General features: G+C 49.6%; 1 protein-coding gene and 1 long non-coding RNA gene across 2 annotated transcripts in view; one reads left to right on the top strand and one right to left on the bottom strand.

The window, feature by feature from the left end:
• Positions 1-316: 316 nt before the first annotated feature.
• Positions 317-17,610, bottom strand: part of SEMA7A (semaphorin 7A (JohnMiltonHagen blood group)) — a 46,925-nt gene continuing 29,631 nt past the window's right edge. The window contains exons 2-14 of the mRNA XM_081925635.1: positions 17,433-17,566; positions 14,859-14,903; positions 13,538-13,633; positions 12,979-13,063; positions 11,908-12,018; positions 8,224-8,369; positions 6,779-6,957; positions 5,511-5,619; positions 4,279-4,465; positions 3,750-3,865; positions 2,615-2,781; positions 2,056-2,123; positions 317-1,415 (exon numbers count right to left, since the gene is read on the bottom strand). Coding sequence (XP_081781761.1) covers positions 1,033-1,415; positions 2,056-2,123; positions 2,615-2,781; positions 3,750-3,865; positions 4,279-4,465; positions 5,511-5,619; positions 6,779-6,957; positions 8,224-8,369; positions 11,908-12,018; positions 12,979-13,063; positions 13,538-13,633; positions 14,859-14,903; positions 17,433-17,566 — 1,826 coding nt within the window. The 3' untranslated portion in view covers positions 317-1,032. The remainder of the gene's footprint in view (positions 1,416-2,055; positions 2,124-2,614; positions 2,782-3,749; positions 3,866-4,278; positions 4,466-5,510; positions 5,620-6,778; positions 6,958-8,223; positions 8,370-11,907; positions 12,019-12,978; positions 13,064-13,537; positions 13,634-14,858; positions 14,904-17,432; positions 17,567-17,610) is intronic.
• On the top strand, positions 13,640-17,398 carry LOC309378032. The gene is made up of 2 exons (XR_014171801.1): positions 13,640-13,830; positions 16,950-17,398. It is a non-coding gene; the product is annotated as an uncharacterized lncRNA (long non-coding RNA).

Consider the following 17,610-nt stretch of genomic DNA (forward strand, 5'->3'; position numbering starts at 1 on the left):
CCCACAAAAAGAGGATCTGATTTTTTAAGAAAAATATAATAAATAAAAATAAATATCCTTCATCCAGTGAAATCATACAAAGGATTTCCAAACATCTGTGAGTTAACCGGCCAGGAAGCTTCCCCCGTCTCAGTTCCTGCTCTGATGCAGGATCAGAAGGCAGGAAACTGCATCCCACAGTTTGAGGCAGGAAACTGCGTCCCTGACACCCCACAGCCCAGGCAATTGTGCCAACCCATTCTCCACCCTTGCCAGATGGACAGGCGTAGAAGCAGGCGAATCTGGGACTAGGCAGGACAGACCAGGTGGTGGCCTCTTGACCTCCTACTGCTAATGGGGAATCTTCCAAATGCTAGACTAGGTGGCTCTTCATCTGAACCTACAAGATGTTTCTTTGATCTTGGTGCATGTTGGAGATGCCTTGATATACATTAATTATGCCTTATAACTGTTCAGAGATCCTGAGCATGTATCATTGCTTGGAAAATGTCAGAAACATCAAAAGAACATTCAGAACACCAGCTATGTAAAAAAGATGCAGCAGACCGTCAAGTCTTATAAACCTTGGGCCTGAAAGTTTGCTCTCGAATCTGAGGAAACTTTTATTTAGCACGTGAGCTCTGTGCTGGGTCCTGATGCCTGCCTTTGAAGAAGCCTGACGTGGACCTTCTGGGCCACCTCAGCCATACCCTCTGCCCTGTTAGCTGCCCCATGCCTTGTTGTTTGCACTGGTTCTACTTCTTCACCCAGGTGTTCATATCATCATGTTCATTTTGGAAGGACCCATCCTGCTCAAGATTCAGGATCTTGGTGCTTCTGCAGACAGAACAGCCACCAACCTCACCTTCATTCTGCTATCAACTATGCACCACCAGGTTGCCACTTCTCTAGACAAGTGGAGAATAGGTGGCTTCTAAGCCCAAGGGAAGAATTATATCTATTGAGGGACCCATTTCTGAGATGGAACAAGACAAACTAGAAAGAGGTACAGTTTGGTCACTTGTGCTGGTAGGCAGTCAGAAGGTCAAGTCCTCAATGGGTGAGCAAGACGACTGCCACCATATGCAACAGCCCTAGCCAGAGGGACAAAGATGTTTGGGTGGCCCAGTCCTTTGCCATCTTATGCCTGGGCTCCTCAAGCAGCATCTTCACATTGGAGGGCTTGGTCAGGCATTCTGTCACAAGGGTCTGGTTAAACCAATCCTCCTGGGAAACGCAGGAATAAGTGCCATAGAGCTCGTCCGTCATATTGTCTATGAAGTGGATGCAGTGGCGATGGCCAGATCCACAGTGCGCAACCGTTTGGTTGTCACGAAGCCAAGTGTAAGTGGCATGGTGGGATTTGATAGAGCAGTTGAGGTAATAGCGGGCGCCGGGTGCCACGGTCACAATCTCACAGTGCTGGTTGTCATCACCTGGACAGGAAGGAAAAGCAGATGGTGAGAGAGTGAGTGAAAGAGAGATTGAGAGGTCACCCCTTGCACACCCCGGTGTGGAACAGCAACCGTCAGGAGGCCTTTGTGGTGCTTGTAGTGTCAAGATGGGACCAAGTTTGACTGAAAATCCCTAGCTACTGAATCACAGTGCATTATTCCTGCTCAAGAGATCCATCTCCTTGCTCGCCAGCTGTTGGTGAACATAAGAGCACTGCTAGATGTTGTGCTGATGGCCTCTGGGTCCCTAAATCAACCTCTTGCAACCTGATGGACTACAACTCCCACCGGACTCAGCCAGCATGCTCAATGGTCAAGATCAGGGACCACCGCTAGCCCCACAGGCAGGTTGCTATTGTTTAGCAAGGCCAACGCTGATCAAAAGGTGCATCATCCATGCTTGGAATAGCTGGCCAACTGGCTTCCCTTCAAATCTAAAGCAGGACTGGGAGAACCTGTGGCCCTCCAAAAGCTGCTGGACTCCAGTTCCCATCTGCCCCAGCCAGAACGGCCAATGGTCGGGGTGACGGGAGCTGAGGTCCAGCAGCATCTGGAGGGCTGCATGGCTCCACGTTCCTGATCTTCAGGAAGGGCAAGAAAATGGTTTATTTGCAAACATTACCTTTAGTGTGGCTTGGAGATGAACAAATATCCGTAACAGGGTTGTGTGTTAGAGCCTGTAGCAGTGTGCTAGAAGAGAAAGAGAGAGAGAATTAGAATGTAAAGAGAGACCAAGAACTCACAAGGTGTTGGTGTTGATACTTTATTCAAAGAAACAAAGAGAGTTCAGGTTTAGTGAGCACAGCAACTCTTCCCCGTAGGTTTTGATCCATGCAGGCACTTGCATAAAATGGGGAGGAAGAGAGCCATGGACACCACCTTGAGCTTTTTGGAGGAAGAGGTGGTACATAAATGTATTTAAGTAACAAATACATTTTTAATGCTTCAACCAAGGGTTCCCTGCAAGCAGAAAGCTAGCTCAGCAGCAACAAGGTGGGGCTAGAACGTCTCGTCCTGAGATGATCACTTTCTGCATGCAGGAAGGTGTCACCCAGAAGTGTACTCAAATGCTTTGTCACCTTGCTCTGCCACATGTCTGTAAGCGCTGAAGAACATATAGACATAGAACGTGCAACTGTCAACAGTAGAAATGAAGGGGGTTGAAAATCAGAGGGACCTACTCATTTCCATGCTGGTCACGGTCATAAACAGAAGTGCATCTCCCGTTGATCCATCCGCAGTCAGGATCCCTCGCCAGGATGCAGCTCTCACAGCTGTCCTTATACACCCCACACATAGCCATGGGCAGCTGAACCACCTCACTCTCAGAGGCTACAAACAGCTCCTTCTGCAAGATAAAATAAAGCAACAGCTGCACCGAGCTCCTTCCAAACAGCAGGACTAAGAGATGAGTCGTGCATATTCTTGAAGGGCATCATGGACTAGCCTAACTGTACCCAGGGAATGAGTAACATCAGTCTAACAGGAAAAGCAACAGCCACTGAGTGACGCACAGGAATTGCTCCTACTTTTGCAGAGGAACAGGGGACTGAAGGGGATCCCTTTTGCACGCCAGTGTATTCAAGGAGCAGAGGGCTGTCAATGGCTACTAGCCAGGACAGCTCTGCTCTGCCACCACAGTTGGGAGGGGCTCTAGGGCTCAAGTCCTACTTGTCAAGGGGTTCCCTAAATGGGCACCTGCTTGGCCACTGCAAGAAGAGGAGGCTGGACTAGGTGGGCCATTGGCCTGATCCAGCAGGACTCCTCTTACGTCACCCCTAGAACAGATACTCCCTGTGTTCAGAAAAAAACAGCATGAGACTGTTAGTCTCAGGGTTGTGGGTTTGAGTAAAAAGATTCCTGCATTGCAGAGGGTTGGACTAGACCAGCTTTTCTCAACCTGCGGGTCCCCAGATGTTGTTAAACTACAACTCCCACCACCCCTAGCTAGCAAGGCCAGAGCTCAAGGATGATGGGAGTTGTAGTCCAACAACATCTGGGGACCCACAGGTTGATAATTGCTGGACTAGACGATCCTTTCCAACACTGGCATTCTATGATATCTGCATGTTTGTTCTGAGAGATGAGGCCCTTCCAGCCCATACAGAAAAAGTGGGATGGCATTTTTCAGATCATCTGCACATTTTTTGATCCAGCCACTGCTGTTCTGCCATGGCCTGGTGGGTCAGCATCATTCCAGCGACCCAGTATGGAACAAGTCAGGGGAGGCCTCCAGTTTGCAATCAAACGGTCTAGAATTTTGATGAAATAAAGCCTGGAGCAGGCAAAGGGAAAAGAAGGGAGGTTCTTCCTTACTCTTTCACTGTCCAGAGTCATGGTCCGAATGCCAGCAGGAGAGAGGAAAGGCTGGATCTCCAGGACGTTGTTGGCCCCCGTGGGCAAGACAGCAACTTTGTGGACGGTTCCTCTGTCTGCGTAAAAGGGCAGAAGAAAAGGTTGGGAAGCTGGAAAGAGGTAATGGGAATGTGGGACATGATGCTGGTTGGACAGAGCAGGGATGAAGGCTGTAAGGTAAGACCTGTAGTCCTGCAGATGTGGCTGGTGCGGCCCAAGGAGACCCAGGTTCAAATCCTGACCCAGTACTGCTTTGGGCTGGTTGCTCCTTAGCCTGAGCAGAGGGAGACCTGTGGTCCCCAGATGTCACTGGGCCCTAATTCTCATCTGCCGACAGCCAACATGGCCCATACAGCCAGGAGTGATGGGTGTTGTAGTCAACATCTGGAGGGCTGCAAGTTCCCTCCCATGGTTTCAGAGAAAGGGGCAGTAACTTGCTCAGCAACGCCAAAGGGCAGCGATGCCAAGCGAGGGGCAGCTCTGACCGTACCTGTGGCCAGGTACAGGATGCTGTAGGTGCCGCCATCAGCTGCTGGAGTTCTGTGGACACCAATCTGCTGGTAGCGGTGCTTGCTGTAAAACAAAATGTCTTCCTGCTTCACCCTGCGCGCCACCTCAGGATGGCTGTCGGCCACTTTGAAGGTCTCGTGGGGGGTCTGCTGTTCTCCTTCTAGACACTGTTGGGAGGGACAGATAAGGCCACCAGATTAGGGGTGACAAGAAGGAGCTACAGCACCAGCCCTGGATGCTACCAGGCAGAGATGGAGAACCAGTGGCCCCCTCTGGACCACCAGCCATGGCCAGCACGGGTCCCAGTCAGGGATGGTGAGAGCTGGAGCACCACAGATGGCCCACTCCTGGCTCTAAGGACCTTTCTGGCTTCTGCCCTGGCAACAGGCACTTCTGCAAGCTTCTCTGAGCCTTGAGCACTAGAAACTTGCTTTCCTTTTTTTAAAAAAAGCTTGCACTGTGTGAGATGCCAGTGATATGGAATTTTTGCCCCAGAAAGCTTGCAAGTTTCTCTTCCCAACCTCCCAACCTTTGCTACATAATGCATAACAGGATTGTACAGTTCTTTTCAAAACTCCCCACCTCCAGATTCAAAGGTCATCACTACACACTGTCAGTTACGGGCAAAACTGCAGCAAAAACGGCAGTCACCAGCTCTCAGTCTCCTTTCAGTTCTGCACGTCTAGTCACTCTTTGACTGGAGCAGGGCTCCCCAAAGTGGCAGGCAGTGATCCCTTCAGGGAAGGGGGGATTCCCTCTCAGGGCACTAAGAGGCAAGGAGGCGGAAGGAGCTGGGGATTTAAGACTCCTGCTAAGTGACTTTAAACCAAACACTGGGAAACCACATTGAATTAAAAACAGTGAAGTTGTGGACTAAATGTGGTGTTGAAGACTCTTGCTCAATTACTATCAGACTTTGAAAAGTTGGCATACCTGGACCAACGTCATTCATTTCGTTCAATTTATTGTTTTTGTTGGATTTTGAATAAATGTGCAATTAACTGTGACTGTTCTGAATTGGGTTATTAGCTTCTTTACTGGCCCATGCAAACTGCTATGCTGAATAATGCTTTTTGGAGGGGAGAGGGGGAACTGGGGAGGAGTTTGTGGAATCAAGGGGGCAGTGGCCCCCAAAACTTTGAGAACCGCTTGGCTAGAGGATATATGCCCCAGTGATAAATCCACCAAGAGAAGCAAATTTGCATCCCTTACCTGCCCAGGCCTCACAGGGGGGAGTTTCTCGTGGTAGTCTTTGAGAGGCGATGTTCGGAAGACCTTACTGATGTCACCAACGGAATAGACACAGACTGCGGAATATTCCCTGGGGATAAGAATGAGAAGCAAGGGATCCGTTGTTTTTTTTTTATTGCTCTGCTTTTCTGTCACCACAACTACCAAAGCAGCTTATGGGAAGAAAATTGACAATGGTAAAAACACACTGGTAAAAACACAAGCGTTTCACCAGTGACTATGATAATCTCTTAATACATCAGATCAATTCTTAGAAGCTGGTTGAAATGTTCGCAAGTTTTCAGAAGCAACTTTTTAGAAGGAGGGACGTGGCGCTGTGGTCTAAACCACAGAGCCTAGGGCTTGCCGATCAGAAGGTTGGAGGTTCAAATCCCCGTGATGGGGTGAGCTCCCGTTGCTCGGTCCCTGCTCCTGCCCACCTAGCAGTTTGAAAGCACGAAGTGCAAGTAGATCAATAGGTACCGCTCCGGCTAGAAGGTAAATGGCATTTCCGTGTGCTGCTCTAGTTTGCCAGAAGCGGCTTAGTCATGCTGGCCACATGACCCAGAAAAAGCTCACCCCGTCGCAGGTATTCAAACTGCCGACCTTTTGATCGGCAAGTCCTAGGCTCTGTGGTTTAACCCACAGCGCCACCCACGTCCCCAGGGCTAAGAGAAACAAACAAACAAAGAGTCGGTGGAAGAAGATTGGAAGAAATTTAAAGTTTATTTACAGAAACATTGTAAAATTAAGGAATGTTAGAAGGATGTTGGAATGAAGTTATGTGGTTTTAGCAGAAATGTTATAAAGGATTAAGTAAAAATAGATTGTTAATTGGTGAAAGGAGAGAATGTAAAGTTACATTATATTAAGATAAATTATTAGGACAAAAATTGGGAAAGATGGAAAGGATTTGCTGAAATAGCTAACTGAACTAGAATACAAAAAAGGGAGGTGTGAGGAGGTCAAGGAAACAAGCAAATGAATGAAAGATAAGTTATGGGAAGGTTTGATTTGTTTTTTTTAATTGCTTTAATTTTTCTGTTTTTTTCTTCCTTTTTTTTACTTATTGTGATGTATTGTCTTGCTTTTGCTTAATTTGGTGTTTTCTCTTTTCTCTTTTTGTAACCTTTAAAACTTTAATAAATATTACTTTTTTAAAAAAAAGAGAAACAAACAAAAAACCCTCCGCCAAGTGTAGATGTGACCTTAGTGTTCATTTGCCCCTCACCACGGAGCAAGGCACTCACCACTCATTCCAGAAGAGCCCGTAGATTCTCGTCTCCGACCAGTCGGCAGACTCCAGGATGAAGACGTCCTGCAGCTGGTTAAAGTGCCGGTCGTTGTCAGAGTCGACGCAGAGCAAGGTGGCTTTCAGGAAGGTGGTCCATTTGGCAGCCGAGAGGGAGCCGGTGCCTCCTCTGTCTCCCTGTAGAAACAGGAACGGTGGTCAGGGATTGGCAGCTGGCCAAATGCATGGCAGCACAGTTTCACAGAACCATAGAATAGTGGAGTCGGAAGGGACCTCAAGGGTCATCTAGCCCAACCCCCTGCTCTGCAGAAATGTCAACTAAAGCAGCCAGGACAGGTGACTGTCCAACCTCTGCTTAAAATCCTCCTAGGACGGAGACCCCACCACCTCCCGAGGGAGACCGTTCTACTGTCAAATGGCCCTTGCTATCAGATAGTTCTTCCTCATGTTTCATCGAAATTTCCTTTCCTATACAGTAGTACCTCTGGTTAAGAACTTAGTTTGTTCCGGAGCTCCGTTCTTAACCTGAAATCTGTCTTAACCTGAGGTACCACTTTAGCTAATGGGGCCTCCTGCTGCTGCCAAGCCGCCACCGCCGCACGATTTCTGTTCTTATCCTGAAGTAAAGTTCTTAACCCGAAGTGCTACTTCCGGGTTAGCGGAGTCTGTAACCTGAAGCATTTGTAACCCGAGGTACCACTGTAATTTGAAGCCACTGGTTCAAGTCCTACCCTCCAGAGCGGGGAAAAACCATCTTTCATGTGAAAACCCTTCAGATATTTGAAGATAGCTCTCAGGTCTTCTGTTCTCCAACCCCCTCAACTGTTCCTCATAGGGCTTGGCTTCCACATCACATTTGTGTGTGTAGACACGTACTTACACATTTTGCCTCATATCTTAGGTTCTACAAATGCTAGAAACACTTTTTGAAAAAGATGGAAGCTGGGAATCTGGGGGTTATGGTTCAAGGGGAAGAAAATATTCCCTTTGCCACCCACCATGGGCAACTCTGTGTGTGTGTGTGTGTGTGTCTGTGTGTGTGTGTGTGTGTGTGTGTGTGTGTGTGTGATCACAGCTAGATGTGTGTGAATGGCTGAATATAGCCTACCATGAAAAGGTAAGCATTGCATTCCCCCCTCCAGTTGCTGCTCACCCGCACCCCTGCCTCTGGCACACACAAACACAGAATGTTGCCCATGAGAGGATTGGGCCCTCAGACTAAAAATGGCCCTAAAGTAACCGCAGCTACTTCTTCCCAAACCACTAGTATTTAGTGTGCGATCCAATGACATGACTTAGCCCAAGGGAGTCCTGCTCATTAACACCAATGAGTCTACTCTGAGGAAGTGGCCCCTGGGTCTGATCTTCAGCTGATCCCACGGCTTCTCATGCAGCACCCAGAGACCCCAGCACAGCCTCCCAGACCACCACCCCCCCACACACCTTGCACAGCTGAGCCACCCTGGAGACATTCCTTGGGGCGGCTGTGTTCTTCGGCCAGTCGGGGTTTTCTTCTCGGAAGAAGTAGTAGATCTTGTCATTGTAAGCCTCCTCTTGTTTTATGATGGCAGCCTTCACAAACTTCGGATCTGCAGGCAGAAAAGACAGAGAGACCGTGAGGCAGGAAGGAACTAAGCAGAACGTTCAACTAGGGCAGTCTGGGCAGAGGAGACATATTAAGAGCATAGGAGTCGCCTGCTGGATCAGGCCCATGGCTCATTCAATTTCCGTACATTTCCGAGCACAATTCAAAGTGTTGGTGCTGACCTTTAAAGCCCTAAACGGCCTCGGTCCAGTATACCTGAAGGAGCGTCTCCACCTCCATCGTTCTGCCTGGACACTGAGGCCCAGGGCCGAGGGGCTTCTGGCGGTTCCCTCATTGTGAGAAGCCAAGCTACAGGGAACCAGGCAGAGGGCCTTCTCGGTAGTGGCACCCGCCCTCTGGAACGCCCTCCCACCAGATGTCAAAGAGAAGAACAATTACCAGACTTTTAGAAGACATCTGAAGGCAGCTTTTAATGTTTAATAGACTACTGTATTTTAATACTTTGTTGGAAGCTGCCCAGAGTGGCTGGGGAAGCCCAGCCCGATGGGCGGGGTATAAATTAATTAATAATAATAAATAATAATAATAATAATAATAATAATAATAATAATAATAATAATACTATTATAGCATCGCTGCCTCCAATTGTGGAAGCAGAGAAGAGCCATTGTGGATGGTAGCCATGGACAGCCTTCTCCTCCGGCTCCATAAAGCTGTCCAGTCCTCTTTCAAAGCCATCCAAGCTGGTGGCCACCACTTCCTCCTGTGTAAGGGAGTTCCATAGTTTAACTCTGTGCTGGGGGAAGAAGCCATTTCTGAATCTCCCAATATCCGGCTTCACTGAGTTCTAGTGTTACGAAGAGAGGGATGAAAGCTTTTCTGTGCCTACTTTCCCCATGACAGGCATAATGTTACAAACTTCTATCGCGTCGCCTCTCCCTCTCCTTTTCTCCAACCTAAAAAGTCCCAAACACTGCCACTTTTCTTCATGGGGAAAAGTGGCTGCCCATTTTGGCTGCCCTTTTCTGAACGTTTTGTTGCATGGCTCCCCCCCGAAGAGTCCTGGGAACTGTAGTTTGCTAAAGGTGCTGAGAGAGACCCCTCACAGAGAGACCCCTCACAGAGCTCAGCACCTATGAACACATGCAGTTCTCAGATAAGCAAGGGCACCCACCTTAACAACAAACAAAGTGTGCGGGGAAATGGCAATATCTCACTACAATGAGACTGAGGCGACTATTTCTCACAAGTTAATGATCAAAAGCCAGTGTGGCCTAGTGGTTAAGACTGTTGGATTGGGACCTGGGAGACCAGGGTTCAAATCCCTACTTGGCCATAAAGCTCATGGGGTGTCACCTTCGGCCAGTCACTCACTCTCAGCCTAATCTACTTCACGGGGCTGTTGCAAGGATAAAATGGGAAGGAGGAAAACAGCGTAAGCCACCTGGAGCTCCTTAGAGGAGAGGAGAGATACAAATGTGGGGGGGGGGATGAGGCGAAGGAGGCGGCATACACGACCCAAACAGAGGGAACCAGTGGAAGCTGCAACAAAATGTTGCTGCGTGGAGTGTCCACGAGGTGCCGTTCCATGCTGCCTCCTACACATGCAGGGCCGTCTTAAGCATATCTGGCGCTGTGGTGCAAAGATCCCTCCTGCACCCCCTGCCCTGGCAACTACAAAACAAGGGAGGGGGCGAGGGGAAATGTCCTCTGCCTCCCCCACTGCCCCGATCCCTGGCGTGGTGGCGGTGATTAAGCAGGAAAACGTGCTGGTGGACATGCTCTCTGGCGCTGGGACGCCCGAGAAGGCAGCTTTCACCAGAAAGCAGGAGGAGGACAACAACCCCGTCTTTAGCAGATGTAGTTGGCGGGGTGCAGGTGGCGGGCGTGCAGGAAAAGGGGAGGCTGCCGGCAAAGCCACGCAGCCCCCCCCTCACTAGGATGCCCCTGAGAGGCCGGCGCCCTGGCGCAACAAACCACTAAGACCAATGGGAAAGACGGCTCTGGTCCTACCCAACCTAGCTAGCCAATCAGCACTCTTGCGCCTCTGAGCATGATCAGTCCTCATCAGGCTCATTTTGGGGCAGAAGGGTGTTTCCCTCTCCCTCAGAGTTGCCCCCCCCCCAAGATATGTTGTGCTTCTGCAACTCCCAGAATTCCCCAGGCCTGCAAACATCTCCCTGTCATGGGCGGATGTGGCTACATAACAACCCACCTGGGAGAACTGAGATCACTCTTTTTGCTGCCCATGACGCAGGTGTCCCCGCAGAGGAGAAAGCCTCACCTGTGTTGTGTGCTGGAAATGCCCCTGGCAATCCCCTCGCTCCCTACGTGATCTCAGAGGGGGAAGGTCCTCCACAGGGATCCGCTGAGCGGAACACTAACGTCACCTGAGGCTCACTGTGGCGGATCCTCCTGGCACTGGGGGAACTCTGCCTCCGTGGCGCTTCTGGCACAAGAGGCACCTGCTGTGCTGTTATCACCTGCTCTGAGCCGCTCCCTCTGGGCCAAGGGTTGTGTTGGTTTTAATGCGGCAACTTCCTCCTCTCCCTTAGCCATGAGGCTTGTTTTCAAGTGGGGAAGCCCTGAAAATCTCCAGGTTCTCCCCCTCCCTCCCATGAGCAGGTTTGTTGTGTTAATACCTCATAAGGCTGCTTCATTATGCCCCACACAGGTATAACATCAAGGTGTCTCTACACGGCTGCAAATGCTTGTGTAAAAGAGCACGCACTGTTGATTTGCACAACTGAGCTCTTGCATATGCAGACTTGCTGCAGGGTACCTGGGAATCACCGTACAGCTCAACTACTGGGGTACACAGAAGGGCACAGGAAGTACCCTTGTTGGGTCAGTGTAATGTGTGAATGCCCCCTATGGGAAGGGACTCCAGTTCTAGACCTCCTGGCAGCCGGTTCGTAGACTCACAGAACTCAGAGTCAGAAGGGATCCCAAGGGCCATCTAGCCCAACCCCCTGTTATGCTGAAATCACAGCTAAGAACTAAAACCAGCTCCAGGTTTGAGGAGGATTCTCAATGAAATCTCCTCGCAGGGGACCCCGTCAGAGCTCCTCTGGCCCAAATAGCAGGCAGTGGCAACACTCCAAATGAGTCTGGGTGGCTAGGAGCTGCCATTTTAACACCCTACAATGCCCCTGGGGTGGCGTCACTGGGAAAGGCTTCAGGGGCAGCTACCAGGCACTTTTGGAAAAGTTAAGGGGCGGCAGTTGGCCAAGAATACGGCATGCCAGTGCTGACCCTAACTCGCTCTTTACCAACTGGGCTGAACCCAGAGGGCTGAACTCCCATCATCCCCAATGAATTCGGCCAGTGGTCAAGGGGGGGTGGGCAGCTGGGGTCCAGCCACACCTGGAAGTCCACAAGACGCACATCCTGAATTTCAACTAGAGAAGGCAGGTTAAATGCTCTGAAGCCTTGGCAACACCATGCTACTGTTGAGTGGCCATATTAAGCCAACTATCTCGTGGGTGTGCTGCTGGAAGACAAGGGAGAGGCGGAGCAGTCTGAGGAGCCCCTCCGTTAGGGAGACTGGACCCCATCCCTTCAAGACCTGCCACACTCACTATTCATGACGGTGTCGCTGGTATAGAGCTCCGCAGATCCTCGAATCCGACGGAAGCGAGGTGTCCGCCCATTGTACTGGTGCTTTCTGATGGTAGAGTAGATGTCCTTGCCTGCAAGACAGGAAGAGAGACCAGTGGTAAAGAGGAATGCAGGCGCTAAGCCACCTCAGAAAGAAATGAGAATGTCAGGCCACGGCTTGAGATGAAGTGAACTGGAGTCACCGCTTTTCAAATTTGGAAAACTGCACTTCCTACAATGTATTCAACAAGACTGATAGGTGGGATAATATATACAAATATAAATGTATTTATTTTAAATTAATAAAGATATTTTTTTAAAAAAAAGACTGATGGGGGGGGGGGGACAAACAAGAGATGAGGACCCACAGCTGCCAATTGCTTAAAATTCTCCAAGTTTGCTTGGGATGCAATCCAGCAGATCTTGTTTAACCTTTGAAAGGCTGTGGGAAGTATACGTGTATGTGTATCCACACACACAAAACACAAATTCATTCTCATGCATCCTTAAACTGCTTGTAAACATTTTTATTGCTTTTGAGAGTTCCTGAAAAAACTGCACATGCCCCCTAATTGGCTGTGTAAATTTAATTTGTGGTTTATTTTATTGTTACAGTGGTACCTCGGGTTAAGTACTTAATTCGTTCCAGAGGTCCGTTCTTAACCTGAAACTGTTCTTAACCTGAAGCACCACTTTAGCTAATGGGGCCTCCTGCTGCCGCTGCGCTGCCGGAGCACGATTTCTGTTCTCATCCTGAAGCAAAGTTCTTAACCTGAAGCACTATTTCTGGGTTAGCGGAGTCTGTAACCTGAAGCGTATGTAACTTGAAGCGTATGTAACCTGAGATACCACTGTATTATTATTGGAGAGGCCTGCCAGGTGGGGAGGGCGCTTCAAGACCCCTTGCAACACCATAGAGAATGTAGGGCCCGAACTCTGGGTTTGCACAGCACAGCAGCTCGGGAGGAGGAGGATGGTGCTCGAGCGAGAGGCCTGGCTGCGTGTCCCGGCTGGGCCAGAAATTCATTCAGCATTAATGAAGGAAGGCTTACCATCGATGAGGACAAGAGCGTTTTGATTAGGGGCAAAAGGAGCCAGGCCCTGGGCACTGATCCCTGGCTCCACCTTCCCATCTACCTGCAGGAGGAGGGAAAAGAGAAGTTGAGCAGATATATCCCACCTTTCCAGGGTCTCACCAATACAGGGGGAGTGAGAGGGAGACGACTTTCAAACTCCCCTTTTCTTACGCCCATGACTTTGGTGGCAGTGGTGAAAGTGTCATCTGCATACCCTGGGGGTGGACAAAGGGCGAAAGGGCGGATCCTGGCCCCCAAGGGATATGCAATCCAGAAGAACAGTACAAGGGAGCAAACATAGCAAGTGAAGAGGAAAGCAGGAGGAAGAAGATGAAGTCATCGCCAACATCGCCCAGCTAGAGCAAAGGAGCCTTCCCACAGACACATCTCCCATCAGCCCCAGCCGAGCCAGTGGTCAGGGATCAGGACATAAGAGGCGGCTTGCTGGATCAGGCCCACAGGGAAGGCCCAGGTAGGGTGACCGGCAGCGATGTCTCAGGGTTAAAGAGCAGAGGGGCAAGGAGAAGCTGCGTACCAAATTCCAGCAGGTGGGGCTGCAGGCGTTTGTGCCACAGATCAGCAACTGGTCCTCATATTTTTCCAGGAGTGTGAGATAGTTCTTGGCATTTTCCTGGAAGAGAAGTGGAGGCGGTTAAGGTGAAGAACTGTACAGTTGGAAGGGACCCCAAAGGTCATTGGGTCCACCCCCACTATGATGAAGAGGACCAGAAAACGACCCCCAACCATCCACTCCCATCCTGGAGATCCCTCCAACAAGACAGAGACTGTCTCCCCAAGGCCTGCACAGCAGGACCTCCTAATTTTAAGGTAGGGATGGGGAACCTCAGGCCCGGGGGCCAAATGTGGCTCTTGAAACTCTCCCCCAGGCCACCCCCTCACAGGGCCTGCTTCACACTCTCCTTGACTGGTTTTGCCCATCCAGACTCTGTCCTTGAACTCTTCTCTTTTTTGCCACTCGCTTGTCAGGTTAGAGGTCAGAGAGGGCTGTGTGTACAAACCAGCTTACTACACTCAGGGCAAAATCTGCACTCTGCTCACTTTTGCCTGCCACTGGCATCTGGCCCCTGGAACGTCATCCAGAAGGGAATGTGGCCCTTGGGCTGAGAAAGACCTCTGTCTTATGGCTGTCAAATCCACATTTAGTCCAAGCATCCGCAGATCTAGCAGAGGGACAGAAACTTTTTGCGAGGCTGAGTTGCAAAGTATTAGGTCAAGGAGAAGAGAGGAAGGGGAACCTCCCATGGAGTGCGAATGAAGAATGTCAGAGCACCTGGCCCCTTCTGCATGCAAAGCACCTGCTCTGTCACTGAGCTCTGGGCCCAATCCACCTGCTGAATCATTCAGCGCAGAAGGAGAACACCTTTCTAGAGATGGTGGGGATTAGCTGCAGCAATTCCTCCAAACATCTATGTTTTATATTGTTGTAAACCTCTTCGCGGGTGGCGCTGTGGGTTAAACCACAGAGCCTAAGACTTGCCGATCAGAAGGTTGGCGGTCTGGATCCCCACGACGGGGTGAGCTCCCATTGTTTGGTCACTGCTCCTGCCAACCTAGCAGTTCAAAAGCACGTCAAAGTGCAAGTAGATAAATAGGTACCGCTCCAGAAGGAAAGTAAACAGCGTTTCCGTGCGCTGCTCTGGTTCGCCAGAAGCGGCTTAGTCATGCTGGCCACATGACCCGGAAGCTGTATGCTGGCTCCCTTGGCCAATAAAGCGAGATGAGCGCCACAGCCCCAGAGTCGGCCATGACTGGACCTAATGGTCAGGGGTCCCTTTACCTATATTTCTATGATACTGTGGGGAAAAATACTTTTATAAACAAACAAGCAAACGTACCGGTTTCCTGCAGTTGGACAGCGTCCTGTTGGTTTCAATAAGCACCTGAATGAAAGAGGGAGACAAGACACCCACGTCATTTTTAGGTCAGCTTGTCTAGGTGCCTAAAAGTTCACAGCCTCCCACAACAGAGAAATGGTAGGAGGGAATGCAGAGTGGATTTTAGGCGGCACCTGTAACAGGTACCACAGTTCCACAGATCAAAGTGGCTGAGGGGGCACAAACAAACTTCCTCTTCTAATAATAACACCCAAAACCTGGCCCAGTAACAAATTGGCAACCCGTACAGATCTCTGAGCAGAGGAGCAATATGCTAGTGGGGTCTTACCCCTGCCAGCACCCAGGCTGCAGCATTCTGCACCCACTACAGCTTCTGGATCAAATGTGAGGGAAGTCCCACACAGACTGCATTGCCGTCATCCAGTTTTGAAAGACATGACATTAGGAAGTACTTTCTGAGGGTAAGAGATGTTCGACAGCAGAACGAACTTCCTCAGAAGGTGGTGGAGATCTTTAAGCAGAGGTCAGGTGGCCATCTGCCAGGGATTCTTCAGCTGTGATTCCTGCATTGTGTTCCCTTCCAACTCTACAATTCTATGATGGCTGCTGGGACTGGGGAATCTGGCTGGAGTTGGGTTCAACTCTGGAGTTGGGTTCAAGGTCCAGGCTGCTCCCCTGGATAGGGAACCTGACAGTCTAGGGGAGGAGAACAGAACAGTGTATCCGCCAAGAGGGCCTGGCTGGCAGCCTGAACTCTGCACTGCCACAGTAGTCCCACTTGTCCTGATGTTTACCATGAGAGCTGGGGAAATTATGAATGCTGGAAAGTTAACAACTTCTCCATTCCCTGAGGCTACACCAAAGCAATTAATTTGTCACTGAGACTTTGACATTTTTCCAGACCAGCTAGCTCCCTGAGGGAACTGATTCTTCCAAGTCTGCAAGAAGAACCTTCGTTTGTCATGAAACTGACAGGAGAGACCCTTTCCCAAATTTAAGCAGATTTCGAAACGGCTGGATTATTCTGAATTAAAATGGAAACTACAGCTCCAAGATCTAAATCTGTGTTTAGGAGTCTTCTCTGAATAAAATGTAGTTGGAAACAGAGCAGGATTTGAAAAGCTGTTGCCACCTGTCTTCTATGGAGGTGAAGTCAAACCACTGCGTGAGCAACACCAAAGTGACCACAAGCCTGGTCAGTGTGCAGGGAGGTCCTGGGCTGCCCAGACAAGACCCCCTCTTGGCCTCACTGATGGGGTCCAAAGGAAAGCAGAGCAAGGCCTTTGGCACCAGCTTGGCTACAGGTGTTGCTGAAAGGAGGCGTGAAAGGTGCCACCCAACTGTTTTAGGGACTCTGGATCTCTGTAGGCTTTACTCCTGAGCTTTTTCTTCTCCCGAAGATATTCCACAAGGTAGCAGAGTTTAGCACCAGAATTTTCCTTCTCCTAGATGGACCACCTTCCCAGGTTGATGAGCCCCATCTGATCCTCACTTCCCTCTACAGCACATGCAGAAACTGCCTTCTTGACCCACAATTGGTCTCATCTGCTCAGTCTGCCGGAGTTTGTCTTTGCATGCAGGGAAGCTCCCTAACTCACTGAAGGTTTGAGACTACCTGGCTGCCCTCATCTGGTTTAGCTGGCCAGTTAAAGCCATTTCCTGGGAACGTGGCCACTGTTGTCTACTGACAGCTTCTAGGAACCGGAGAGGAGAGCTGAGTGCAGGGTGGGGACCAAAGGTGGACAATAACCCCAGAAGGAGCACAACATGTGCCCCACCAGAGGTACAGAGCTAGTGTGGTGTAGTGGTTAAGAGCGGTGGACTCGCAATCTGGTGAACCGGGTTCGCTTCCCCGCTCCTCCACATGCAGCTGCTGGGTGACCTTGGGCCAGTCACACTTCTTTGAAGTCTCTCAGCCCCACTCACCTCACAGAGTGTTTGTTGTGGGGGAGGAAGGGAAAGGAGAATGTTAGCCGCCTTGAGACTCCTTAGGGTAGTGATAAAGTGGGATATCAAATCCAAACTCTTCTACTACCCCTCCGCTAACACTCCGTTTGAAATGTAAGCAACCTTTTTCTCCTCTCTCAACAGCACCCCAGGCTGCATTTCCTGGAAAACCTTTAACCATTTGGATGGCTGGTATTCGAGGTTTGGCAAACTGCCCTTCTTGAAAAGGTATCTCATAAACTAAAAGGCCAGAGCTCAAATGACTGGTTTTTTATATATATGATGTGATTTTATTCCGTATACAAATATTGAGGCATGTGGTGACTCAGTGCCACCAGTTTACGTGAATATCTGGAAAACCGAAGCCTTTAAGGAACCTTTATTGTCAATAATGATGGAACTCACTGGTGGAAGATGCTTCTGTTTTTATACTTATTATTTGTAAAGTGAATCTTTGTAGGAGTTAATACTTTCCTATCCCTTTGGAGCTTTGTACTTTGTATATTTCGTGGCTTAAATTTCGGTTCCTTTCTTTTCCCTTCCTTTTTGTTACATTTGCACTTTTTGTGAATAAATAAACGGAAAGTTAAAAACAAATTTGTGAAGCGTTGTCCTCCATCTCCCTACCGTAAAGCTGGTGGAGTTCTCAAAGTTGTAGTAATGAAGCGTGCCGACGGTCCCCACTAAGACCGAGGGGTCCCCTTGTTTATGGTAGAGCACAACGTGGCCCTCCCTGGGATCAAACCGGAATCTCTTCTCACCTACAAAAATACAAAGAGGAAACGGGGAACATTCGACACTGCAT

This window comes from Podarcis melisellensis (assembly GCF_964234715.1).
Source record: "Podarcis melisellensis genome assembly, chromosome: 9".
In the NCBI taxonomy this organism is placed as follows: Eukaryota; Metazoa; Chordata; class Lepidosauria; order Squamata; family Lacertidae; genus Podarcis; species Podarcis melisellensis.